The 27,700-nt window shown below is 57.3% G+C and overlaps 1 protein-coding gene across 1 annotated transcript in view; it reads left to right on the top strand.

Moving 5' to 3' along the window:
- Positions 1–27,700, top strand: part of LOC135261554 (ETS domain-containing transcription factor ERF-like) — a 44,311-nt gene that overhangs the window by 10,629 nt on the left and 5,982 nt on the right. Inside the window, exons 2-4 of the mRNA XM_064348002.1 lie at positions 18,290–18,524; positions 25,853–25,968; positions 26,863–27,700. The exon at positions 26,863–27,700 is cut by the window's right edge and continues 133 nt beyond it. Of these exons, the coding sequence (XP_064204072.1) occupies positions 18,290–18,524; positions 25,853–25,968; positions 26,863–27,700 (1,189 nt within the window). The remainder of the gene's footprint in view (positions 1–18,289; positions 18,525–25,852; positions 25,969–26,862) is intronic.

Genomic DNA, 27,700 nt, shown 5'->3' with positions numbered 1-27,700 from the left:
TGACCGTTGGGCTGTTTATGGCCGATGAGGGCGTGACGTATCGCTGGCCGGCTCTGTGTGCGGCAGGGCTGCCAGGTCCGCGCCCCGCAGCGCTCCCCTCTGGCAGCCCCGTCCCGCTCTCTCTGCGCGGCCGTCAGGGGAGCGCCGGCGCTGGGCTTCAGGCCCCCGCCACCCGCCGCTTCGGAACGGCGGCGCGTGAAACCCGCCCCAAAAACCCCCGTGCCGCCCTTCCCAGCGGTGCCAACCCGCGGCAAACGAGGCCGCGGCCGTATCTCGGACCCCGTGAAGCTCAGACGCCCGCGAAACGGTACATTCTGAGCGCGAGGGCGATCCCCGAGCAGCAAGCGGAGAAGGCCGAAACGCTGGCCTAACGCGAAACGCTGGCATTGAAAGTGTTGAGGCTGTGCTTCTTGTGGCGAGCCCCTGAGGACTCCAGGGCGCTCTGTTTTTCTTAAGTGGCTTTTGCGCCGCTGTGAAAGGAGTTCTTGTGGGTGTGCAGACTTTATTTTTTTTCCCCCCCTCTCTAAAATTTTTAACCCCAAATCAGACTGGCGGATTTGAGAGCCGTAGGCCCGTCCCGACCCTGAAAGGCGCTTGGTTGTTTGGGTGGGAGGGGGGCGGGGCCAGCCCAGCCCACACACACGTCCTCACGCTCCTGTTTGTTTTCCACTGGAAGCTGCCAGCCAGGCTGCCTGTGCTGCTGCCGCTCTGGAGGACCGCCCGGCCCACACACACACACACACACACACACACACACACACACACACACACACACACACAGGCGGCTCACAGGCGCCCCATTGGTCGGAGGGGTCGCCCGGTCGCCAGTCGGGCGCGAGGCAGGGCAGACCCCTGCTGGCTGAAGCCCCGCCCGCCCCGGGCGGCTCTCCTGGCGGGACCCCCGGCCGCGGAGCGCTGGTCGGGACGCCGCGCGGCGCGCGAACGTGCTGAGTCGGCGGGCCGCCGGGGATTCCCTGCGCGCTGTGGGCCCGCTTTCGCTGCAGCGTTCCGTTTGCTGCGAGTCCAAACACAGCGAGAACGCCACCATTTCACCCACAGGAATTTTCCATTTTTGAAGCCGACACATGAAAGCAATAAAATTTGCTTCTCGATGTGGTTTTGACTGGAGTAGAAAAACAGAATGCCACACAGTCTCACACTCTCACACATGCACACACACGCGTACATACACACACACACACACGTGCGTACACTCACACATGCGTAAACACGCGCGCACACACACACACACACACACACACACACACAAACACACACACGCGCAGTGCCCTGACCCACAGCGACAGCTCTTTTTGTGGACTGCTCTCATTCTGGTCGTAAAGCACTAATGACATTTTTCCAGTCCTTCCCCCGCTGTGTTTGTTCTGTAGTACTGGTAAATGTTTGACCGTTTTGATTCTGAGTCAGAAGAAACCTGAAGGCGATGTTGTTCTCTGACTCAAGCTCATTATAATGCCAGTCCTCCATTTTCGCAGCAAAACAACCGTAATTCTAAAAGAAATCGCGTCCACTGCACAAAAACCAAGCAACAAGTAACGTCAGTTTTTGTTCAGTTGTTGTTCGGTGCTCATCTGCTGGGTGTGAAGGGCGTTAATTAGTGGTTTTCTGCCCCAGTTTTTGGACAGTGAACACGGGTCCCGCGATTTCCTTTTTCATTTTTTCCGCTCCCGCGGTTGGCTCGAGGAGCGCTTTTGTTGTAACCGGTGAGTTGCGGGCGCCTTGCATAAACAGTCTGGCCTGTCGGGCAGGGTGAGGTCTGTCTGTCACGGGCTGCTCGGAAGACCTTTGTGAAAACCACAGCCTGTGTGAGCCTAGCCTGAGCCGCACGGTTAGACCCTGCTTCCGTCCCCATGCTTCATACCGGCTTCCAAAACTATGATGATGGTCAATTTATGAGGTGTTTTCTCCAAATATGGGCCTTGACGCATGTCCCTGATAAAAAGCAAAGTTATGTAACATTGAGGGCCGTAAAAAAATACGCAAGTCTTCCCGCTTTGTGTATTGTTGCCGGGTTGCAGGCTTGGATTGATAAGATTGTATTTGTTTGTTTTGTAGGATGAGATAATGCCGAATCTCTGTATGGCAACAGTTTCACACATTTATGTACAAATGTCAATGGTAGAATTTAGATAATGATAATCTTTAAGTTTTAAACTCCATGTAAGATAATTGCGTTGTTTCCACATTAACACTAATGTTGGCGGTTGAATTGAATCGTAAGAAGATCATTACCAGTTTAAGGATCTGTGGACACAAATTCAATTGCGTGTTCCTGCATATTATTACTAATTGGGCACATTGTGACCATAGCATTTACTTAGCTTCCCATTGTAATATGAGCACGGGCACTCAGTCCAGGCTCTGCTGGTTGACTGAAGCAGTGCACAGGAAGAAGCCCTGCCATTCTGTCCAGAACCAAAACACAAGTAATTGCTGGTGTGGTGAAGCAGCCTCTGGTTTAGATGGCCGCTGGCCCCTGATGGAGACGCGGCCGTGAGGGCCCTGCTGTCGCGCTCTAACCCCGGAGAGGCCCCCGTGATTGATTCGGCCCGGGGGTTCAAAACCATGGTGTGGGCAAGCTGTGGGCCCACGTCTGCGCCAGAGAACTGCCACTCTGTGACTGAGCCCTCCTCAGACGGACTGACTGACTGACTGCTCCACTCACTGACTCACGCACTGACTGACTCGCTCACACACTGACAGACTCACTCACTGACTCGCGCTCCGTCTGACTCACAGACACTCACTGACTGACTGACTGACTGCTTCGCTCACTGACCCACGCACTGACTGACTGACACACGCACTGAATGACTGACTCACGCACTGACTGACTCGCTCACACACTGACAGACTCACTCACTGACTCACGCTCCGACTGACTCACAGACACTCACTGACTGACTGACTGACTGCTCCGCTCACTGACTCACGCACTGACTGACTCACTCACACACTGACAGACTCACTCACTGACTCGTGCTCCGTCTGACTCACTGACTGACTGACTGACTGCTTCGCTCACTGACACACGCACTGACTGACTGACACACGCACTGACTGACTGACTCACGCTCCGACTGACTCACAGACACTCACTGACTGACTGACGGACTGATTAATGTACGCTGACTGACTGATGGACTTGCGCACTCCCTCACTCACCGACTAACTCGCTCACTCACTCTCACGCACTCACTGGTTCACTGACTCCCTGACTGACTCACTGACAGACTGACTCGCGCTCTCCCTCACTCGCAGCCCTTCCACTCGTGCATGCTACTGCAGTCCTGCGCGCTGGGGCTCAGCTCATTGCAGTCCTGCGCGCTGGGGCTCAGCTCATTGCAGTCCTGCGCGCTGGGGCTCAGCTCATTGCAGTCCTGCGCGCTGGGGCTCAGCTCATTGCAGTCCTGCGTGCTGGGGCTCAGCTCATTGCAGTCCTGCGTGCTGGGGCTCAGCTCATTGCAGTCCTGCGCGCTGGGGCTCAGCTCATTGCAGTCCTGCGTGCTGGGGCTCCGCTCACTGCAGAGAGGCCTGCAGGCCTCTCCCTCACCGCCGCTCTTCAGCAGCAGGATATCCCATTACAGGCAGCGCAAGGCCTGCACCTGTTCAACACACTCGTTTCCTGCGCAGAGAGGAAGCGTTTCATACTTGGGTGGCTCTGCCACGTTATTTGCTGTGACACAGTTACTAAAGATAAAGTCGTAAACAGAATCAGTGCGAGAGAGAGAGGGCGTTTTGAAGTATAAAATCTATTTATCTGTATGAAACGGTGTTATTCAAACTGGATTGGCATGCCTTAATGGGTAACTTGCACCTGTGCTAAATGAACAGCAAGCCTACTTTGCGGACACTGAAGGGGCATAAATCCATCATTGTGACAGACACGCAGAGGAGTGGGCCGGTCTGGGCCCTTCACTGGCACAGCCACACGTGCTGGAGTATAATGGCCTGGTTTATAATGTCCCCAGCTCCTCATCGGGTCTGGCCCTCAGCTGTGTGTGTGTGTGTGTGTGTGTGTGTGCGTGTGAGTGTATGTGTGTGTGTCTGTCTGTCTGTGTGTGTGTGTGTGTGTGTGTGTGTGTGTGTGTGTGTGTGTGTTGTGTTTGTTTGTCTGTGTGTGTGTGTGTGTCTGTCCGTGTGTTTGTGTCTGTCTGTCTGTGTGTGTGTGTGTGTGTGTCTGTGTGTTTGTGTGTGCGTGCGTGCGTTTGTGTGTTTGTCTGTGCGTGTGTGTGTCTGTGTGTGTGTGTGCGTGTGAGTGTATGTGTGTGTGTCTGTCTGTGTGTGTGTGTGTGTGAGTGTGTGTCTGTCTGTCTGTCTGTCTGTCTGTCTGTGTGTTTGTGTGTGTGTGCGTGCATGCGTTTGTGTGTTTGTCTGTGTGTGTGTGTGTGTGTGTGTGTGTGTGTGCAGTCCAGGGCTGTGGCCAGCGCTGTTCCAGAGCCGAGGTGGTGTGAGGGGAAACTGATCTGCCGCCACACGCCTCAACACATCTCCACCAGACCGGGGGGGGGGGAGGAGGGGGGTTCAGGCTAAAATTAACATCTTAGGATTGGCGCGGCGAGTAGCGGAGCAGCCAGGGTGGGCCCGCGCCCGTCTCCCCCCGCCTGACTCGCCGCCTCTGACGCCAGCGCTGCCGCTCTCCCCGCGCACACGCCGCGGCACAGCGCCGTCCTCCTGGCCTTCACAGCGCCGTCCTCCCGGCCTTCACAGCGCCGTCCTCCCGGCCTTCACAGCGCCGTCCTCCCGGCCTTCACAGCGCAGTCCTCCCGGCCTTCACAGCGCAGTCCTCCCGGCCTTCACAGCGCCGTCCTCCCGGCCTTCACAGCGCCGTCCTCCCGGCCTTCACAGCGCCGTCCTCCCGGCCTTCACAGCGCCGTCCTCCCGGCCTTCACTGCAGCCTGCTCGCTGTGACTCGGCCACAGGCCAGCGGTTAATTAGCAGGGGTTGCGGGTTCAGATCCCTGACGGCACGCTGCCGTTGCACCCTCTAGCAAAGCGCCTCAGCCAAGCCGCTCCGGTAAATTTGCAGCTGCGTAAAGGCGCATTATGTAAAAAAAGCGAGCGGTTGGCTGTGGATGGGGTGATGCAAATGAGCGTGAATGTAAATGCGCGGCTACGCGTTATTGTAGCGGTTGGTAGCGGTGTGAGGCGTGTCGTCATTATCGCAGGTGTGGCAGGAGCGCGTTCCCTCCAGCCTGACAGAGCGAGGCCTGACCCCCCCCCCCCCCCCCGCCGTGGGAAAGGAGCGCTCATTTGAGTACGGAGCCACTAAAGTCAGAGGAGTCGCCTCTGTACCGCTCCGCCTCAGCTCCAGCACGGGCTGACACTGCGTGTGGGCTCTGCTGTTGCCCTCTCTCTCTCTCTCTCTCTCTCCCCCCCTCCGCCTTTCCTCCCGCCCGCCCCATCGCTCGTCCCCGAGTCAGGAACGAGGCGCGTTTGAAGCCTTCTCCCGCTCCCTCTCGGGGCCTGTCGGTTTTCGGGGCCCCTGTTCTGAACGCTGCGGTTCGGGCGGAGAGGGAGCTCTGCGGCCGCCGGGCCAAATGAGATTAAGCCTGAATGCCCTCCTGTGAGCGGAGTGTGCGCTGGCAGGGCGTGCAGTGAAGGCACTGCTACTGTGAGCCTGGGAAAGCAGGGGCTGCGTGGTGTGTGTGTGTGTGTGTGTGTGTGTTTGTGTGCTCCATTGCTGTAATACACATGAAGCATTATGACTGTGTGTATACACTGGAGAAGAGCACAGCTTGGCCAGAGAAATTAGAAACGGGTTCCAAGTAAGGGCAAGGGGAAACTGGTCATCTGCATCAACAGCTTGAGCACAGATTTACATAAGGTGTAAGGATTCAGAGAATACGCTGAGTGTGCTGGCATGTGCGTGGCAGGCAGTGTAGGGGACATCAGTGAATGCTTGAGTTAGCAGGTAGGTGAGTATGCAGTACTGTTAGGTAAGTATGCAGTGTCGAGTTATCTGGTAGGTGAGTATGCAGTACTGTTAGGTAAGTATGCAGTGTCGAGTTAGCAGGTAGGTAAGTATGCAGTACTGTTAGGAAAGTATGCAATGTTGAGTTATCAGGTAGGTGAGTGTGCAGTATTGTTAGGTCAGAAAGTATGCAGTGTTGAGTTAGCAGGTAGGTAGGTATGCAGTGTTGAATTAGCAGGTAGGTAAATGTGCAGTATTATTAGGTAGGTAAGTATGCAGTATTGTTTGGTTGGTAGGTATACAGTTAGCAGGTAAATATGCAGTGCTGGAAGCCAGTCCATTACTGTATATCCCCCTTCCTGCAGAAAAGGGATCCAGAGTGCAGTGTATTGGGCCAGAGTTTTGTGTTTTGTGTGGCTAAACTGGGTCATACGTTGTTGCTGTTGTGTGTAGTCTGAAGCTGTGCGACCTTCTCGACGGGAAAAAGTTAGATTATTCATCTCTGTCTCTCTCTTTTTACACTTTTATTAAGCAATCCGCTAGCTAATATTAAGTAACTTGCCAATGCAGAACAAAGTCTTAACAGCTAAAATCATCTGGTGCCAGCTACATATTAATATGCATGCACCTTTGTGGCGACTTCAGAAGCTTGTGAATGTGTGCTCATGATAATCGTGTGTAATTAGGAGGGCATTATTTACTCGCTGTACGAGCTCTGTTTACATTAGAATCTCTTTACGGCAGCAAGAAACAAACGTGGCTGGAGGGGTGTCATGGCGAAGCGGAGTGGAGCCTGCACGCCCCGTCCCTTCATGTTAAGGCTTTCTTTTCACTGCCTCTGAAACGCGGCGTTTGCCTTAACGCCGCTCGGTCTCGATCAGCCGAACCGGCGGGGCAGCTTTTCCCACTCTCGTTCGCACGCGACTCCTTACCGGCGACGTTCCGCAGCTTTCCGGAAAGACCGCGTGCGTGAAGAGGGTCGTCAGCGAAACTTAACGGCCCGGTGCCGTGGGCCCGCGATGTCAGCCTCGGCCTCGTGAACGTCAGCCGCCGGCTTTCCCCCGAAACCGCGGAGCAGCCTGCGTCTGTGTGGCGCGTTCGCTCCGTGTTTGAAGCGGGGCGGGCGTGCCTCTGCGCGCGGCGTTCGCACCTTTCCGTCGCGTGCGCCGGCCACGCTGCGGCTGTTTACAGAACAAACTCCCCGAAATGTCAGCGTGCCAGCGAGGCAGCCGCTGTGGTCTGAGCGCGCGAGACTGGCGGCGGCGGCCCGGGAGCCCGCGCTGGACGCGCGTCCGCCGCGCCGCGCCGCGGCTCGAACTGCGTCGCCTCCATCTCCCGTCCTCTCCGCCTCCCGTCTTTCCTCCCCCTTCACCCTGATCGCCCCGTCTCCTCTCTGCTGTACCCCTGATCCCCCATCTCTCCTTCCGTCCTGCTGTGGACTTCCTTTGAGCTCCTGGCGCTTCCTCAGGACCGTGTCCGGGGTCTGCGGTCTGTCGCTCTGTCTGTGCTGCGTCTGTGCTGCTGACCTCAGCGAGGGGCCGCTCTCCTACTCCGGCTGCAGCGTTCTCCTCATCTTTGTCATAAACTGACCTTTTTAGCCACAGATCCAGATAAGGTGATTATGCAATACACAGACACACACACACACGCGTGCTCACTCAGAAACTCACATTCAGACACACGCACACACACTTAGACACACTGAGTCTTGGACACTCAGACTCTAAGCCCCAGGGCCCTGCTGTAACTCTGTGGAGTACAGTAACACAGCCTGTTTGTTGTGTTGTTCGGGGGGAGGGGGAGGGGGGGGGGGTTGAGGAATGAGCCGTGAGCTCAGAGCCTCCAGCCCCCCCCCCCGCCCCCCCTTCCCGTCTGCCAGGTCCAGACCCAGCACACCTGGCCGCCCGGAGCACACACTGAGGCCATTGTGTTCCTGTCAGACGCGCTCATGCGCATAAACATACACACGCACGCACACTTGTACACAGACACACACACTCTCTCATACATGCATGCACGCACACACACACACACACACACAGAGGCTCAGCTCATGAGCAGCTGGCTGTAGTTCTCAGCCCACCTCTGTGCTGCTGCTGAGTTTGGGTACTGAGCCCTAGGCCTGTCCCTCAGGGCACACTGTTATATGGAGGGGAGGGTCCCAAATCTCAAACCCCTTGTACCGCGTGACGGACAGGCAGACGCACGAATGGTTATTTTTTTAAATCATGCTGCCAGTGTGACCTTGTATTTACTCACCCGTCCGTCCCTGACACACTTCTCAGCGTTGTGTTGACTTTACGCTCAGGTGTGTTCTGTGTTCAGTTCCTACCCCTAGGTCAGCCCACTTTTTGACCTCGCTTCTCAAATATTTCTACTTCCTCCTCCTTTTTATGTCTTACTGTAAAAGTACAGCACGTGTGACTCAGCAGTTCCACTTGGGAATGTTTAAGTAATACAAGGAAAGAGACGTGTTTGTCGGACACGTGACCCCGGCACTATCAGTATTGGACTTCATTTCCCAGCAGCCCTCTCTCTGACCCTCAGTGGGCTTTTTTTGTCCATGCCTGGATGGTGGTGCCGGACACGTGACGAGCCGCCGGGTGGGAGGGGACGGCCCGGGCGGCCGTGCGCTCTGTGACTCAGCCGCCGGAGGGGAGGAGAATGGCTGGGCGAAGCGTGGCTTCGATCGCGGGAGAGCAGAGCACAGTCTCCGCCTGCGAGCGTTTCTGCCGCTAGCGCGCCACGCCCGTCCTGCGGCGGGAGGAACTGGAGACGCCTCGTTCTTCACCCTGCTCCGCATTCGTTCCTGAGCAGTCCCATGTGACCTTTACACACAAGCCTAAACCCAAATCCCCGTGCCTAAGCGCTAGCGCGGTCGACCGCTAATCCGGCCGATGTGATTTCAGTGTGTATTTCTGTGTGCCGTGACGCCGGCTCCCTGCTTTCTGATCTCTGATAATGGACACAGATGATGAGATTGACGCCCCCGTCCGCGTGGCACAAAGGCAGGATCTGTGCAGCCCCGGCTCCAAACCCGCGTCCACACGTAAGACGCTGGGCTCTCGCCCAAGGGGAGAGAGGCCCTGCTCAAGTTTTGTATGTACGGCATGGGGGGTGCATCCTACCCTACTTACGGAGCCCACAATCCAATTTAGACCCAATCTTTTCAATCAGAGCTGGCTCCTGTGCTTCTGCCTGTGTGTCCGTATGTGTTCCAGCAGCTGAGGTGTGTGTTGTGAATGCCATGGGAGCGTTCTGTAGTGTGTGTGACAGCTGTGCCTGTGTTGGAATGGACCCCACGGCCCTGGGGGGCGGGGCCAGGGGCGGGGCCGGAGCGCGCTCTGCTGCCTGGGATCTGGAAGCTTCATCGCGCGCCGCGCTACGCTGGGGTCCGGGTCGGGTCGGGCGGGGCTTCGTCATCTCCGCTTCTGATGGGAACCCGCCCCACAGCTCTTCCCGCGCGCCCGCTCCAGATACGCTGCGTTTGTGGATAGCGGCGTGCCCTTGGCCTTGCCGTCGTCGCGCCGCCGGGCTGCGGTTAGCCTGCTCATTACCGCCAGAAAATCACACGTCTGCCATAGCCCTGCGAGCGGTGATTAAAACCCCGTTCTGCTCATGTCAAACTTCAGAACTTTGACTGGCCTGAGTGTACGTTCCTGTCACATCCGTAGCTGTTCGCGAGAAGATGGCTGAGCTCAGTAAATACGCTTAACAAATGTTTGGGTGCTGTTAGCATGCTGTGACCGCCTTTTCTGTATAAATGTGAAGAAAGATACTTGTTGCTAGCCAGTTGTAAGCTGTTGTGCTGTACTTTAGCTTTTTTTTTTGTTTTTGTTTAAGTACCAAACTGTTGGTTATTTCTGGATGACACATGCGTACCCATGCACCGTATTTAATGTATACATATAAACGCCAGAGCAAGGTACAGAAGGTACTAATGTTTGTATATACAGTCCTCTCGTGCAGCTGGGTCTCTCGCTGGGCTGGTTCAGGTTCAGTGTCTTGCTTGTGACTGCTGTGCCCGGCTCGGGAACTGAACCTGCAGCCGCTCAAGCCCGGTTACCCAGTCGCTGGCTGTAAAATTTGACTTGGAAATAATGAAATATTAACTCAATGGAGAATATTTTTATAGTCGTATCCTTGAGTCCGCTTTTCACAGAGCTTTTTCAGTCTGTTGCTAAGGCCCGCGTTCTGAGGCCCATTCAGGAGAGGCGCGTTTGGTGAGCGAGGCTCTCGCTGCGGGCTTCCTGTCAGCCCGAGGCCTGTCTTCAGCACGGCTCTATTCATCCCTTACGCTGACGAACGGTTTGTCCCTGACCTGCAGGGTCAGCCAATTGTGGAGTCTCTCTCTCTCTCTCTCTCCCTCCCTCTCCCCCCTCTCTCTCTGTGTCTCTCTCTGTCGCTCGCCCCTCGGTCAGAGTGGCCACGCGCGTTCGTTATGTAAGGGCACTCTTCGTTATTGTGCGAGCGTGCGTGGGGCACCAGCTCCACACTCTTTCTCCTTCCTTTGTCCTCTCCCCCCCCTTTGTGTGTTTGTCATTCTCTTTCCCTCTTTCTCGCCCCCCCCCCCCCCCCACTGCGTCCAGCCTGGTAGCCTGGCTATCTGGCCCCGCCCCCCCACCGGCCCACACCGGCCGGCCGGCAGCGCTGTTACATCACCGCGCTTACGCAACCGCCAGCGCCGTGCGCCCCGGCCGAGGGTTACGGTCTCCCGGGAAACACCGGGGAAGCGGAGCGGTGTGGGGGGGGGGCAGGGGGTGTCTGAATGCATGGACGCACCAATAAGCAACCCAATTAATCCGGCCAATTAGTCAATTAACGGGGCGCCTCCTTTGAAGAGCGGCGTGTGGCGACCCTGCTGGTAGGGGGCCTGCAGAGGGGGCTCTCGCGGGAGGCCGGGACAGGCCCCGTTTGGCGGGGAGGCCGGAGCGCGCCTCTGCCCCACACAGGAGCTAAGCCCCTGCAGCGCCGCCAGGCTCAATCAGCTTCAGCTGCCACGCTGAGCCCTGTAGCCCTGTGAGCTGTGAGATCACAAACACGCCATTAGAACGTTCTTAACTCAGCATTCTAATGCTGATGTCACAGTCACTGCCGCTGACTGGAATCAGTGCAGTTCTAGAACACTGCCTTAGGACTCTGAAAAATCATTCCAAAAAACCCACTCTTTGGTTAATGAGCTGAGAGAGCGATAGGCACAGCCATGTCCTCACTTCCCTTCCCTTCTGTGTACAGCCCATAGAGCCCAGCCCAGCACAGCGTAGCGACTGCTGTTAGCATCGGCCCTGCTGAATACACCCATACTCCACTTTTCCATGCGCCACTGAGCCAGTGGTATGGACTGGAAGGCGGTGACATCAGCTTGAATGACGCAGCGAGGCCCCGCCTAGCCGGCTCACCCAGCGCGAGGGTCAGTCCGCGCTGCACACGCGTAGCAGGGAGAGGCCCGGCACCACCCCACCCCCACCCCCACCCCCAGCCCCACCACGGCGCTGGGATTGTTAGCGGTGCAGACGGAGGCTCTTCCTGCGGTTAAATTTAGCCCGGTGGAAGAATGGGAGGAAGGCGGAGCGGGAGGCCTGCAGGGCTGCTCCAGACCGGGCCTGAGCCGGACCCAGCACCCTCTGAGCCTCCAGCGCTCCGCTAGCCTCCGCGCTACCCGCGGCTAACTCGCGCTCGTCTCAGACGCGGGTCTCGCGCCGCGCTTAGCGTCGCCGTTCCGTTCTCATGGAAACGCGCGGCCCCTCTCTGCGGAAACGCCCCCGTCCCGGCGGTCTGAGCTGAGGGGGGGGCGGGGACGTCCGCACGGGAGGCGCGTGTTTGTTCAGCGCTCCCGCGCGTTCCGCGCGTCTCGGCGTCGTGTCTCCCCCCCAGCCCGCAGCGCTGCCCGGGCAGAGCGGGGGACGGCGGCGGGGAAGCAGGGCTGCAGCTGCGGGGGTGATTAGCGACGGGCGCTAATACTGAGGCTGAGTGACTGACACACACACACACACAGCTCTGCCACAGGAAGCTACGCGCCCCCAGTGGTCTGAAGGCCTGGAGGAGCCGGCACCGTGACCTGAAACTCCGCTGGCGACTCTCACACGTGAGACGCTGAAGCACAGAGACACTGACGGACACGGGGGAGCCCCGCCCCTCCGCGGCCTCTCTGCTGGCGGCAGGCTGCCGTTTCCTGCTCGGACCAGCGCGGTCTGCTTTCCCGCCAGCCGCCAGCGCGGAGAGGAAGGCGCGCCTGCGCGGGCGCTTCCTATTATTGTTTTCGCCGGCGAGAGCGCGTGTTTGTGGGCGAGAGGTGTGTGCGTGCGCGAGTGCGTGTGTGTGTGTGTGTGTGTGTCAGATCGGTCCCTGGAGGCACACCTCCCGCGCTGAACTATTAAATAACTGTGTGAGAAGCGTGGCTCGTCCGCGGGGACGAGGCGAGAGAGCCAACCAGCGAGCGAGCGCCTGGAAACGGGATCAGCAGCAGCCCAGAGCCGCTGCTCGCCCGGGGAACCTGCTGCTCTCGTCCCCCCTCTCCTCCTCTCTCCTCCTCTATTCCAGTCCCTGCTCTTTAAGTCTGAAAGCCTTAATTGTCAATTTTTTAACCCCCCCCCCCCCCCCCCCCCATCCCCCCGCCTTTTCTCTGTTATGTTTGTGGAGTTTTATTTTTAGTGCCCAAGTATCTGGTTGCTAGGAGACGGTTGTCCGAGAGAGGGAACGAGGGAGAGGAGAGCGAGGGGAGCGAGCGGCGGAGGAGAGGAATTTGCGTCGTGAAGGCTGAATGAGAAGCGCGGCGGGCGGGCGGGCGGAGTGAGTCAGCGGCCAGTGACGCAAGCGCCCGGCGTGTGCCCGCGCTCGCCCCCCGCGCCTGTCCCCCCGCGCTCGCCCCCCGCGCCTCCTCGCTGTCCGGGTCGCCTGCGTGCACACGGCTCCACAGAGCTCCCGTTTCAGGAGCACGCTTTCCTGAAAACTGGCGTCTGCTACCCCGAAAAAATCATTTAGGAGCCCGGCGACTGATCGGGATGCATTGGTGTGCTCCCTGGGAAATACGGTTAGGGTGTTTTAGCAGTAATTAGCCTGGTACAGAGCTTCAGTAAAGCTTGCATAAAGCCTTAAGCACATAATAATAATAATGAGTGTTAGACGATAAAGCCAGTTGAAGGACGAGCAGCTGTGCAGTCAGTGGTTGAGCTCCAGTGTCATGTGAACCAAAAGAGAAGGTCTCTAAGGGTGCGTTCACTTGTGAAAAGGGCGTTCAGTGTGAGGTGAAACGTGCACTCTCACGGTCTCACTGCTGCAGTGTTTTTTTGTGTCCATAAAATGGCGGCACCAACAGTTGAGCTTCAGCGGGTGAAGAAAGCAAGCAGCAGTCTAATGTGCACTATGATCTGCACCCTTCATTAGCACAGCCCTGCTGTCCTCCAGCAGGCTGGTATCGGTGCTCGTGGAGCCGGTGTGGAGGCCGGAGCCCCCGGCTGATTTCCCCCCGCCGCACACGCTCCTCGTATGCGCTGAGGGTACAGTGCAGGAACTGCTGCAGCGAGCGCATGGGCGCAGGTGAGCTGCGGCTTCTGAGCCGTGAGAAGCTCTGCAGCGGATGTTTGTGGCCTTATGCTTCACAGCACGCTGGTGTCTCATTGACCTACGTTTCTGTGTCTCTTCCACAGGCGCACACACACACTCACACACACACACACACACACATACACAAGCGCACACAAAGGCGCACAGAGGAAGCAGTTTTGTTGTGGCGTAGAGCAGTCGCACACTTCCTGTCACAATTTCACACATTCCTGGAAGCTCCACCCCACGTGCAGCCCCAGGCCTGGTGGAGTTAACTGTCTCCCCCCCAGAGTGGCACTGCCACATCACCCCCAGAGTGGCACTGCCACCTCACCCCCAGAGTGGCACTGCCACCTCACCCTCAGAGTGGCACTGCCACCTCACCCTCAGAGTGGCACTGCCACCTCACCCTCAGAGTGGCACTGCCACCTCACCCTCAGAGTGGCACTGCCACCTCACCCTCAGAGTGGCACTACCACCTCACCCTCAGAGTGGCACTGCCACCTCACCCTCAGAGTGGCACTGCCACCTCACCCCAGAGTGGCACTGCCACATCACCCCAGAGTGGCACGCCATTCTACCCCAGGTGGCACTGCCACATCACCCCAGAGTGGCACGCACTCACCCCCAGAGTGACACTACCACCTCACCCCAGAGTGGCACGCCACATCATCCCCAGAGTGGCACCTGCCACATCACCCCAGAGTGGCACTGCCACTCACCCCAGAGTGGCACTGCCACCTCACCCCCAGAGTGGCACTGCCACCTCACCCCAGAGTGGCACTGCCACATCACCCCAGAGTGGCACTGCCACATCACCCCCAGAGTGGCACTGCCACCTCACCCCAGAGTGCAGCCACATCATCCCCAGATGACACTTGCCATCTTCCTCCCCAGAGTGGCACTCGCTACATTCCATCACCCAGTGCATCCTCATCACCCCAAGTGCCTACCCTCACCTCACAGTGCACTGCCACCCACCCCCAGACTTGGCCTCCATTCCCCAGAGTGGCACCGCAGTCTCACCCCCAGAGTGGCACCGCAGTCTCACCCCCAGAGTGGCACTGCCACCTCACCCCCAGAGTGACACTACCACCTCACCCCCAGAGTGGCACTGCCACATCATCCCCAGAGTGGCACTGCCACATCATCCCCAGGGTGGCACTGCCACATCATCCCCAGAGTGGCACTGCCACATCATCCCCAGAGTGGCACCGCCACATCACCCCCAGAGTGGCACTGCCACATCACCCCCAGAGTGGCACTGCCACCTCACCCCCAGAGTGGCACTGCCACATCACCCCCAGAGTGGCACTGCCACATCACCCCCAGAGTGGCACTGCCACATCACCCCCAGAGTGACACCGCCACATCATCCCCAGAGTGGCACTGCCACATCACCCCCAGAGTGGCACTGCCACATCATCCCCAGAGTGGCACCGCAGTCTCACCCCCAGAGTGGCACTATCACCTCACCCTCAGAGTGGCACTGCCAACTCACCCTCAGAGTGGCACCGCAGTCTCACCCTCAGAGTGGCACTGCCACCTCACCCTCAGAGTGGCACTACCACCTCACCCTCAGAGTGGCACTGCCACCTCACCCTCAGAGTGGCACTATTTGAGATTACATTTTTTGCATCTTCCTCCTGTCCACATTTGTATTGGCGGTGTGTTAGGTCTACGCCTACATTTCCCATCAGCCCCAGTGCCATCCTTCATCCCTCCAATGCTTCTCTTGCAGTCCTTACAGTCTGACTCCGCCCCCGCCCCAGGCACCTTGAATCCTCTTCCCACAGTCTGTTAGTAGCGCAGTGACCCTGCCGTTGGCTCTATTTTGAGCTCTCCAAGGCCAGCGGTGCTCTCTCCCTCTCTCTCTCTGTCTGGCGCTCTCCGGCTGCGGGGCTCGCTGTTCTGTGTCAGAGCTCCTGGGCAGGTGCACGGATCTGCACGCTGAGTGGATGGGCGGGGACGGCGGGATCGAGAGGGGGAAGATCCCGGGGATGAGCGCTGTCTCGCGGCCCCGCCCCGCTCCAAGGCCAGCCGTCTGGCCGCGGGGGTGAAGGACGAGCAGCTGCGCTCGGGAGTCTGAGCCTGTCTGACGGGGGAGCGGCGTGTCTGGCGCACGTGCTCAGCGCATCTCGGCCATCTCTACCAAACAAACGCCTTATCTGCGCCTGCTAGCAGCGAGCCAGCGGCCCACAGGAGCGCCGCGCTCCGTCTCTGCAGGAGATCCTGTGATATCTCTCTCTCTCTGCTGATTTAATCTGTGTTTTGTGTCTGAAGTGGTGCTTATCTAATGCATTAGAGAGGGGCCGGTGAGCGCGGGGGCTTGGGGTTTTTCCCGTAGTCCGCTCTGTTCCGCCTGGCTCTCCCAGGTGCCCCCCCCCCCCCCCCGTCCTGCTGATGGGCTGCAGAGTGGCCCGCGGCACTGGGGGAGGAGCCAGGCTGCCGTTTTAAAGTGTGTGTGTGTGTGTGTGTGTGTGTGGAGGAGCGGGGGGATTGGGGTGAGGAGTGTTGTGTGTGTGCGGGAGTGTGTGTGTGCGTATGGGCATGTGTGTGTGGATTGTGTTGTGTGTTGTATGGGTGTGTGGGGCAGAGTGGTGTGTGTGGGTGAGTGGTTTTGTGTGAGTGTGTGTGCGCATGCATTGTTGTGTGTTTTTCCCCCAGGCGCCTGAGTGAATCTGCACGTGTCTGGGTCTCTGGGTGTCTGCTCTTGTTGTGACTGCAGACCCAGTTGTCTGATTGGCCTCAACTCATTGATCATTGAGACGTGCTTCTCTCTCCCCATTTTGCTCTGACTGGCTGGAGAACACACACACACACACACACACACACACACGCTCACCCCGCCACTTGTCTATGGCAAAAATGTGCCTCAGGTGGACAGCAGAATCGATGTCGTTCTGTTCGCAGAAAGGCGCTCTGTTCGTGGAATCGCTCCGTGTTTGCAGAGTCGCGGGTTGGTTATGTCTGTCTGTGCTGCGGCGAGCCGTTTCGAGCGCAAGCGCTCTGTCAGAAACGCTGGGAACGCCCGCGGGGTGCAGGGTGCTCATAGTCCAGCCTTCAGGACGAGAGGGGCAACCTAACCTGGATGACAACAGACTCCCAGACAGGCTATGATCTCATTCCTTCTCCTTTTCTCCCACCCCCCCTTCCTGCCATTGTCTCCTTGCCCCCTCTCCTCAGGACTCACCCCAGGCCCTGCCCCCCCCCCCCCCACGGGCCACTCCCACTGTGTGTCTCAGAGCAGAGATCCCCTCCCAGCCCTCCCCAGCGCTGTGCATTATTGATACGGTCTCATCGCCTCTCTGTCCTAATGGGTGTCTGGTGTCCTCTCTGGTTTTGGGAGGGTCTGAGGTCGTGGGGGTTAAGCCAGGGTAGGAGGGTGAGGTCATCCGCAGACAAACACTGGAGCGCCGTGCCCAGGGACCCACGTGCTGAACACACGCGCGTGTTTTCAGGGCGTGTTCGTTCAGTGCAGACGCACGCACGCACACACACACACACACACACGCGCACACACACACATGCGCGCGCACACACACACACGCGCGCAAACCAACACATGCACACACACACACACGCACACACACACACACACACACACATGCAAACAAACACACACACACACACACACACACACACACACACACGCGCAAACAAACACATGCACGCACACAAATGTGTTTTCTGTTCCTTTTTCACTTCTAAAAGGAATATGTTGTAAATATAAAATGTTAAAACCGTTAGAGATACACGCACACACAAGCACACACACACACACACACCCACACATTGGAGGAGCATCATGTCACTGTCGCGCAGAGAGCAGCTCTCGCTCACACCGCGCGCTTCCCCTCTGTCAGCCGCACTCGCGCTCGCTTCCTCTGCACAAGCTCTCTTCCGCTCCCGCTGCGGAGCGCGTCTCACGCCGCTTCCACGGCGAGCTCGGCGCTTCCGTCAGACTGAGCGCGCTCCGTGCCAAACGAGCCGGCCGGCGTGAGCGGCGTTTGTGGCGGTTTCACAGCCCAGCGCCCGTGCGGTACTGCAGAAAGCCGAGCGCCCATCAGCCCCCACACTGTGCCTGTCGCTGGCCTGTGGGTGTGGGGCGGTGCAGTGTGAGAGCCACGCACACCACCTTTATGATGGCTCTCATAGCCCTGAGCCCTGCAGACGAGCGTTAGCGCTGGGGCCTTAATGATCAGAGCAGGCTAGTGCCAGTGAATGGGGCGAGCGTTAGCGCTGGGGCCTTAATGATCAGAGCAGGCTAGTGCCAGTGAATGGGGCGAGCGTTAGCGCTGGGGCCTTAATGATCAGAGCAGGCTAGTGCCAGTGAATGGGGCGAGCGCTAGCGCTGGGGCCTTAATGATCAGAGCAGGCTAGTGCCAGTGAATGGGGCGAGCGCTAACGCTGGGGCCTTAATGATCAGAGCAGGCTAGTGGCAGTGAATGGGGCGAGCGCTAGCGCTGGGGCCTTAGATGAGTCAGAAGGGCAGGCCTTAATGTGGCAGTGAATGGGGCGGCGTTAGCGCTGGGGCCTTAATGATCAGAGCAGGCTAGTGCCAGTGAATGGGGCGAGCGTTAGCGCTGGGGCCTTAATGATCAGAGCAGGCTAGTGCCAGTGAGTGAGGCTCTGCTGGTGTTTCTCTGAAAGGTGTGAGATGCACACAGTGACGCTGGTGTGATTACCGCAGCAGTAGAAGTCCGCGTGTGTGTGTGTATGTGTGTGCCAGGCAGGTGGTTGTGTGTGAGAGCCACATTAACACCTGTCTCTCTCTCTCCCTCCCCCTCCCTCCCTCCCTCCCCCCCCCCAGGGTTCGCCTTCCCGGAGTGGGCCTACAAGCCCGAGTCCAGCCCCGGCTCGCGGCAGATCCAGCTGTGGCACTTCATCCTGGAGCTGCTGCGGAAGGAGGAGTACCACGACGTCATCGCCTGGCAGGGCGACTACGGCGAGTTCGTCATCAAGGACCCCGACGAGGTGGCGCGGCTGTGGGGAGCGCGCAAGTGCAAGCCCCAGATGAACTACGACAAGCTGAGCCGCGCGCTCAGGTACGCCCCCCGCTGGCCAGAGCGCTCACCTGCACCACACAGCGCTGTCGGTGCCTAAACGAGGGAACACCGGCCCTGCAGGCGTCTTATAGACTGTGAGGGTCAGAGTAGCTGGGGCACGGGTGGAGAAAGGCACTCTGGGTAAATGCAGGCTGTGCTGGACCTCCCTCTCTGTGTGGTCATTTGACCCAGCCAGCCGCTGTGGTGTTATTTGCTAATGCAGCATCCACACATGCAGGCGCACACAGGCAGTTCAGCCCCTGCGTTACAGCCCCATTGGTGTCCCACTGCGGTATCCTCACCCTGAGCCGTAGCGCGTGATGTCACGCTGAATGCCCCGCTAGGCTCAGGTACACGACTGGCTCGGCTGCCCAGAGCCAAGGCTTTCCTGAAGCCCTTCCTCTTAGTTCACTTTCCCCCGTGATCAGTAATTGAGGTAGGGTAGAGTGCGTTAGTGGCCCTTGTAACACTGGGCGCAGTAAGGGGCGTTCCCTGGGTCTGTCGCTCACCGCGTGTCCCCACCCACGCTCATGTGACGAGCGCCGCATCGCGTCGGTGCAGAACTGAACTCTGGGAACCCGTTCAGTGTGTTACCAGTTCTGCAAACCAGATCCAAAAAAGATCTCATTTTCCTCGACTGCAAGTCCCTCGCGGGTTTTCTCTGACTCTTTCAGGCACATGCTTACATTCACAGTGCCCAGAAGAACAGACGAGCGGCTGTGTGGACAGTTTAGTTGGGGGGGCGGTTGATCTGGCGCGTGCAGGGTGAGGACCGTGTGGGGTAGGTGTGAAGCGCGAGGCCTGCGCAGGCTGCAGAGGGGGCTCCGTTCGGGCCGCACGCGTGCGGCTGGGCGTGAGGCTCCACGGGCTCCGCACACTCTCAGCAGGCAGAGCCGCGGCCTCCTCGACGGCATTGGAACCAGATGGACCACCCTCCGCAGGGCGGGGCCGCGCGTAAATAACCCCAGAGCTGCCGATTATAACCGCTCCGAGAGACTAGCGCTGAACTCGGGGAGACCGGGGCGGGGGGGGTTAGGGTGGGGGGTAGGGTGGGGGGGGCGTACGGTGCGGTTAGCTGCAGTCTTTCACACGCTGCTGAAGGCCTGCCCCCCCCCTCGGCTGGTAGTGAAGCTCAGGTGTGTGGAAGCGGGGCGTCTCTGGTGTAATGGGGCCGTTTGCGCTGGGCTCCGAGCGCCGACCCCTCTGGGAGCGCGTGCAGAAAGTGTTTTCAGTTCGTCTCTCTCTCTCTCTCTCGGGTGCTCCTCCTGCGGTACGCTCTCGCTCTCCAGTAACACGTTCGCTCATCTGCAACACTCGCAGTTTCCTGTTGCACGCTAGCTAACGCACAAGCCCTGCTGTAATGCCCTAGCCCAGTTGTAACGCAAAGGCTCTGCTGTAACACACTAGCCCTGCTGTAACATGCAAACTCTGCTGTAACGCACTAGGTCTGCTGTAACACTGAAGCCCTGTGTCGTAATCAGTTGGTCAGCAGCCATAGCTACAATGCTCCCCATTGTGCGGAAGTGAGTTGGTGACTTGGTGTGTGTGTGTGTGTGTGTGTGTGTGCGCTCACACACATGCACATGCACACATTTGTGCGAGCGAGGTCTGTATGAATCATTGTACATCACAGAATGAGCCCCTTTATTTGTAGAGTGGTCAGTGGTCTCTCTCTCTCTCTCTCTCTCACACACACACACACACACACACACAGCTCGTAGAGTCCCATGGACCGAGGTCAGCCTGTGAGCTCATACTCTCCGCCCCTGTGCCAGCACAGAGCCCGGCCTGGGCACAGCTCTCAGCCTGTGCATACTGACCTGTGCCCCCAGGCTTCCTCAGACCCTGAGCACAGCCCAGCGGTACAGCCCAGCGGCACAGCCCAGCGGTACAGCCCAGCGGCACAGCCCTGAGCCTGTGCCAGGCAGCCGTGTGGCTGCTGCCGTCACACTGCTCCGGTGGGTAATGCCCACTTCCTGTCAGGAAGTTATTTTTCGCAGAGGAACATAAAGCGCTCGTAAATCAGCCCCGCCCGGGACGGCCTTCCAGCAATATCTGCCATGTGTATCTGCTCGGATGGAGAGATTCCCCCTCCTCCCTCTCACCCCCCCCCATTTCTCTCCCTCATCCCCCCGTTCTCTCTCCCTCTGCCCCCCCCCCATCCCCTTTCTCTCTCCCTCTGCATCCGTTCTCTCTCCCTGCCCCCCCTCTCACCTTTCTCCACTCCTCTGCCCCCACCCCTTTCTCTCTCCCTTGCCCATCCTGTTCTCTCTCCCTCTCCCCATCCCCGTTCTCCCTCCCTCTGCCCCCCCATCCCCTTTCTCTCTCCCTCTGCCCCCCATCCCCTTTCTCTCTCCCTCTGCCCCCCCATCCCCGTTCTCTCTCCCTCTGTCCCACCCCCCCCCTGCACCATACCCGAGTGAACTTGACATGAACTAGCGTCGCTGGCTGACTTGCCAGGTTTTAACTCAGAGAGTTTCCCAGCAGACCCGGCCGTGAGCTCGTCCTGTGGGCTGGGCCTGCTCAGCAGTTGCCCGGGCATGAGTGAGTGCCCCCGGCCAGTGCGTAAGCGGTGTTTTGGGAAACGAGCGCGCTAGCTGGGGCGTGCGCTACGTGCACGTGGGCCGGGCGCGGGGTGGAAGCCACTCTGGAGCGAGGCTTTTGTCCCCCCCCCTGTCTGTGCGAAGTGTTGGGGGCCCCGGCAGACTTGAGTAACTGCAGACACGCAGAGAAGCCAGCCTTCTCCTTTGAAGTGAGTTCAAATGCTCTTCAAAGTGCTCCAGAGCTCGCCTGTCTCCCCGCGCCTCTGTGTGTCTCGGCATGTTTCTCACACACACACGCACTCACATACATGCACACACACAGACACACAAACACGCACTCACATACATGCACACACACAGACACACACACACACACACACACTGCACACGCACACGCACACACACACACGACACACACGCAACACACACACCACGCACACGCACACACACCACACGCACGACTACAACATACACGCACAGAACACACACACCGCCACGCATCAGCACACACACAGAGGACCCATGTGTGTCTGTGCTTTTTGCGTGAGTGTGTGTGCGTGAGTGTGTCAGCAGGCTGTACTCCCAGTCCGTGGGTCTCCCTGTTCAGCCCTGCTTCTCGACACGTGTCTTCCATACTTCTTTTTCAGACTCAGCCATGTATTCTTTCATGTGCCTTCTAAAGTATTTGACTTCCATCTCTCTATCTCACTCACTCACTCTCTCTCTCTACCTCCTCGCTCCCCCTAGAATTATCAACTACTTTTTTCTTAGATTTGACTTTGTCTACATAAACAGTGTTTCTGAAAATATGGGCTTGCCTTGTCTCGTACAGCGTATGACAGACAGCTAATAACCATAATAGACTCCAGTCGCCAAAATAACACCCGCAAACATCGCATACCTTCCGTCTCACTCCAGATTCCCGTTTTCCCCGAAGAAGGCCCACGTACAGTGGGACTGCAGTGATTTAAATTCATTTGACGTTGTATTGATGAAGGGCAGCTCAAGTTGTTGGTGTCAGTGGCACAGACTGCTCGTGCGGCGCACTTGAACGCGCGCTCGTGTGTTAATCTAGCCGAGTGGAGTCAATCCAGAATGCGCGGTAAGAATAGGCAGGGTAATGCGATTCACATTCTGTTCCGCGGTCCCTCCAGGGGAGATTAAGCAAAGTCACGGTGTGACGGAAGTGAGACGGCAGACAGCGCTCTGACCCAGCACACACACCAGTCCAATAAAGCCAGATTTACTGTCCATTAAATGGTACATAAAACGGTACTTTTTTTTTGCCTTGTAATGCAGTTCAGAATAAAATGCTTAGAACTGTAGTCATAATGGTAAGTATGTGTTTGACATCAGCTTTAGTCAGCCGCCGGAGCTTCGGCTGTCTGCACTGTGGCATGATTCATACCGTTGCCCTTGCTTCCATCGAGTATCCTGGCGGAAGTGAACCGTCGTCTTTCTGAGCTGTTATTTGACGCAGGGGCGCTGAACCGGCGACGCGGCGTTAATGGTTAACGTGAAGGTCGATCGTGCAGAATTGGGAGAAGGTTTCCCGATTCTTCTGCTGCGGATCAAACGGCTGCAGCCTCCCGTTTGTAGCCGAGCCCGCCAAACCAGTACATTTATTTACGTACCAAAATGCTAAGTTGAGATTTGGCGCTCTTTAATCGGCAGCTCTATAAACGGACGCTAGTTTGTCTGACCCGATGATCCGAAACCTCCCGAATTCCTGGAAGGTCGAATCGAGTATTTCTGGATAAACGCTTAATCTTCAAGTAAATTCGCTTTGGGATTTTAGCTGAGAAACTTTCCCAGTCCATGTTGTTTTCTCTTTGGTGGCAGTCGGTCAGAGCGGTTGTTTCCAGCCTGCCCTCTCTCGCCAGCACAGCACTTTGCTTTTAGACTGAGCGCTCGCATACTGTCAGAAGGCCAGGATCTCGAGGTATTCGAGTAATAATAGATTGGCATACCTGGTCACGGAGAGTTAATCCGTTATACGGGCAGTTGGTGTCGCGTGAGCTGCGTGTTTGTCCTGCGAGGGTCGGGAAAGGGGGAGGGAGCCAGAAGACGGACGCCACCCCGAAAGGACCCTGGCGTTCAGATCCGCTCATTAGATTTTTAAAGCATTAGCGCGGACACGCCGCGGCTCGTCACAAATTCCGCCGGTCCACAAAACCCCGTCTTTGTGCGTCTGAGGCTCACGTGGCCGTTTAAGCATTAGACGCGGCCAAACGGCATTACGGGGAGCAGATGAGAAATCCGTGAATAAAATGCGTGCATAAGAGACGCACTGGGCATCCGAAATTCAGGACAGCTCTTGTGAGACCGAGCGGCTCCGTTTTACTGGCCAATTGATACGCACGCGATCAGGAGTCTTGGCTGTTAGTAGACCACAGACTGGCCTCTGTGAACTTGTGCAGGAAAGAAATGACTGGCGTGAAATTCCTTCGTTAGCTTCGCATTCGATTTCCGTGACTTCCCTCGGCGCGCTGAGCGAGTTCGTTTCCGATGCAGTACCGCCGTGTTCTGACCCGGTTCTGACCAGATACTGGCCCGTGTTTTCGTAGCCCTTTCAGATCGGTCTTCTGACACTTTGCACCGGCACCAGAGGTCACGTTATACGGGCTCAGTTTCGCGGCCTCTGCTGGGAAACGGAAATAGCCAGAGAGGAAGCGATACTGCTGTATCACTTCTGCCAAGTCTTTCGTCTTCGCTATCCGTTACTGCTTTACTGGAATTGTACCTGAATTCATGGAAGTGGAAAGCACACATCCTTCTCATTGTCAGTTAAGATTACATGACAAATATCAGTAATGTTTTCAAATTAATTATTGGTTAACAATTCAAGAAATAAATTGTGCCTTCCCTTCCCTTGCCCAGCTTCGTGTTTTGCCCGTCTACTTTTTTTTACGCGTCTTTATATCTTTGTATAGTAAAAAAAGGGTTTTTGCTTCTGATCCATGATGTATTGGTGTAATTACTTGCTGCTTTGTTTGTGCATTCATCAGTTTGTTGAGGTGTCTGAGGGGCACCGCGTTTGGTTCCTTGTGGATTCGTTTGGCACGCTTTGGTCTTTGATGTGTGGGAGCACAGGTGCCGGTCCTGTGCGGCAGGACTCCTCCTGAGGGCTTGCGCAGGGGGGGACACTAGTGTCTGTGCGAGGTCCTTTCTCACTCTGTTTCGGACTCTGAGGAGTAGCTGCTCCAGCTCTCGGACCTGCTGCCCCGGCGAGGGATGACCCTTGGACATGTACCCGTCAGGAACATTCCAGAAGCTTACAGTCCACTGGCTTACTCAGCCTGGTGGGACGTGTTATGTGATGCTTTGAGTTTTAAAGTAAAGGTGTCTAATCATACATGAAGTTGCCCTCGCTGGTTTGAGTCTAAATCACTGATAAAACTTTACCACTGTGTCTGTTCGAAGCATGGCCAGGAAGTTAGATTAAGCATCGATTCTGGAAAAGCCCAAGCCTGTATAATGGTTGGTCATTATAATGTTTTAGTATTACTTTGCTGATGTATTTTATTCTTTTATTCTTCTTTATCTCTATTCTTGTGATCTTTTAATGAAAATTCTGGAAAATACGTAGTCTATAGTGTAATTGAATTGAGGAATAGCAACACATTATTAGTCCAAAGACCACGTGCGACGGTAGTGTCTTTATTTAATAGTTCAGCATAATGAGCTCTTACGTGGTTGACTTCACTGTCTTTACACTGTGTTGTTAGATGGACAGGTTGAGATGCGTTTTAAGAGTGATGATGTCGGGTGAGCGCATTCTGGAAGCGGAAATTATGTAGAGGTGTATGATATTTAACCCTCTGTGGTGTGAGATCACAAACACGTGATTAGAATTAGAATGTGATTCTTAACCGAACATTCTGATGCCGATGTTACAATCACTGCTGGTAACTTAAAGCAGAGTTCTAGAACACTGAACACTCAATGTTGAAAAACATTCCAGAGAACCCTGCTCTTAAACAGGGCTGAGTTCAGGTATAGGAGGAGGGAGGAATGCACACGCGCAGAGGAGCGGTGCGCTGGCTGCGTGAGCAGACGGGCCGTGGGAGCGTTGCTGACGGCTGGAGTCGCCCGCCGTATTTCTGTACAGGTTCCTGGAGAGCGATAGGCTGTCTGTCCCTCTGCTCGGGAGCCGTGCTGTTCGGGCTGGGCCAATGAGGGGGCAGCGCACACGGAGCGCAAATATTACTCACTACCGTCTCGCACCCGGCCTTCAGAACAGGGCGAATCGGGCCTGCTCCACTGCCTGTCCCGTCAGACAGGCTGATCTGTGTCCCCCCAAAAACAGCTGGCCTTACTCAGCGCCATTCTGTCTGCCATATTGGTACATTACATTGACAGTTACATTTAGGCACCTAAAAGACTACACGGTTAACTTTTTATATTGGCTATGTAGTGGTGTTTTGTATAGCTGGATATTCACTGAAGCAGATTGGGTAGAGCTCCCAACCTGGGATTCAAACCCTGCAACCTCTTGGCTCACAAACACGGATGCCAATACTCTGCCCTGCCGTGTTACTTGTAAACATATTAGTCTTCAAACAAGAAAAAAAAGGCAGTTTCTGATCAGGGTATGCAAGCAGCACACAGATCTACATCCAATCAAAACACCCCCCCCCCCCTCAGATTTTATTTTCTGTGACTTTCGAGCTATTTACAGTGTGCAGATAGCCTGGTTGCGCTTTAGTGTGTTACTGATGGATCTCTCACGGATTCCATGCTTTGTTCCATTGAGTGACTGTAAGCATCGTCTTTGTTCCACAGGTATTACTATAACAAGAGGATCCTGCATAAGACTAAAGGGAAGAGATTCACCTACAAGTTTAACTTCAATAAGCTGGTGCTGGTGAATTACCCCTTCATTGACATGGGGTCAGCAGGTAAGGGGCTCCACTGCTGTTCCTCTGCTCCTAATGAGCCACATGCTGCTCTCTGTCTGCACAGAAGAGCAGTGTTTTACTTTTGAATAGCACGATATTAGTCCATGGCTTACAGTATATGGCATTCTGGGGCTCTACTCTAGCATTTTTTCCCATGTGCACATGTGCTCCTTAGTTAGAACGTTGAGGAGCACACTAATGCATCCTAATTAGTCGATGAGCTCCTGCATTATTTTTTCCAGTTAGCACACATTAATTTTCATGAGCAAATGTTCCTAAAATGGGAGCGCTGTCGAGCCGTGTGTTCAGTCTTTCACCTAATCTTCCTCCCCCTCTCCCTCTCTTCTGTCCCTCTCTCTTCCCATTCCCTCCCTCTCTCCCCCCTTTCTGTGTTCTCCTGCCCCTCCCTGTCTTGTTCCCCTGCCCCCTCCCTCTCTCCCTCCCTCTCTCTGTGTTCCCTGCCCCTCCCTCTCTCGTGTTCCCTCCCCCTCCCCTCTGTGTTCCCTGCCCCCTCCCTCTCTCTGTGTTCCCCTGCCCCCTCCCTCTCTCTGTGTTCCCCTGCCCCCTCCCTCTCTCCCTCCCTCTCTCTGTGTTCCCCTGCCCCCTCCCTCTCTCTGTGTTCCCCTGCCCCCTCCCTCTCTTCCCTCCCTCTCTGTGTTCCCCTGCCCCTCCTCTCTTTTCCCTCCCCTCTCTCTGTGTTCCCCTGCCCCCTCCTCTCTCTCCTCCCCCTCTCTCTGTGTTCCCCTGCCCCTCCTCTGTTCCCTGCCTCTCTCTTCCCTCCCCTCTCTCTGTGTTCCCTGCCCCCTCCCTCTCTCTCCCTGCCCCCTCTCTCTCTGTGTCCCCTGCCCCTCCCCTCCTCCCTCTCTGTGCCCCTCCTCTCTCTGTGTGTTTTAGGCAGCGGTGTTCCTCAGAGCGCCCCCCCGGTGCCCTCGGGGGCGGGGACGCACTTCCGCTTCCCGCCGTCCACGCCGTCGGACGTGCTGTCGCCGAGCGAGGAGCTGCGCAGCCCGGTGTTCAGCGCGGCGGCCGGGCGCCTGGCGCGCAACTCCATCAGCGACTGCAGCGACGGCACGTCCGTCAACTCCGAGCTGGAGGAGGGCGGGGCCGACGAGCGGGGCGGCGAGCGGGGCTTCCGCGGCGTCCTGCACCCCCGCCTGTCCCACGACTCCCTGTTCCGCCTGTACGGGGCGCCCCACCCGCGCGGCCACCCCGCGCACAGGGTCCACCCCGACCCCCTCTCCCCCTTCCCCGTCTCGCCCCTGCCCGGCTCCGGCGGGGCGGGGCTGCTGGCCCCTCCCCTCTCGCCCGCCCTCTCCATGACGCCCTCGTCCCACCTGCCCTACACGCCCTCCCCCTCCCTCAGCCCCATGCTGGGCTCCCACTTCTCCTTCAACCCCGAGGACATGAAGCGCTACCTGCAGGCCCACACCCAGAGCGTGTACAACTACCACCTGAGCCCCCGCGCCTTCCTGCACTACCCCAACATCATCATCCCCCAGCCGCAGCGCCCCGACAAGGGCCCCGCCCACCACGCGGCCCTGTCGCACGGCCACGCCCACGGGCACGCCCACGCCCACGCCCACCCGCACCCGCTGCACAGCCCGCTGCACCCCGGCGAGGACCCACACCTCTCGCCCTTCAAGTTCAAGCTGCAGCCGCCGCCGCTGGGCCGCAAGCAGCAGCGCGACGGGCAGGGCCCCAGCGGCTCGGGCTCCGCCCCCTCCGCCTGCGG

The sequence above is a fragment of the Anguilla rostrata genome, chromosome 8 (genome assembly GCF_018555375.3).
Source record: "Anguilla rostrata isolate EN2019 chromosome 8, ASM1855537v3, whole genome shotgun sequence".
Taxonomy (NCBI): domain Eukaryota; kingdom Metazoa; phylum Chordata; class Actinopteri; order Anguilliformes; family Anguillidae; genus Anguilla; species Anguilla rostrata.
The sequence above is the reverse complement of the archived record's forward strand: the minus strand, read 5'-3'. Positions and strand labels throughout refer to the sequence as shown.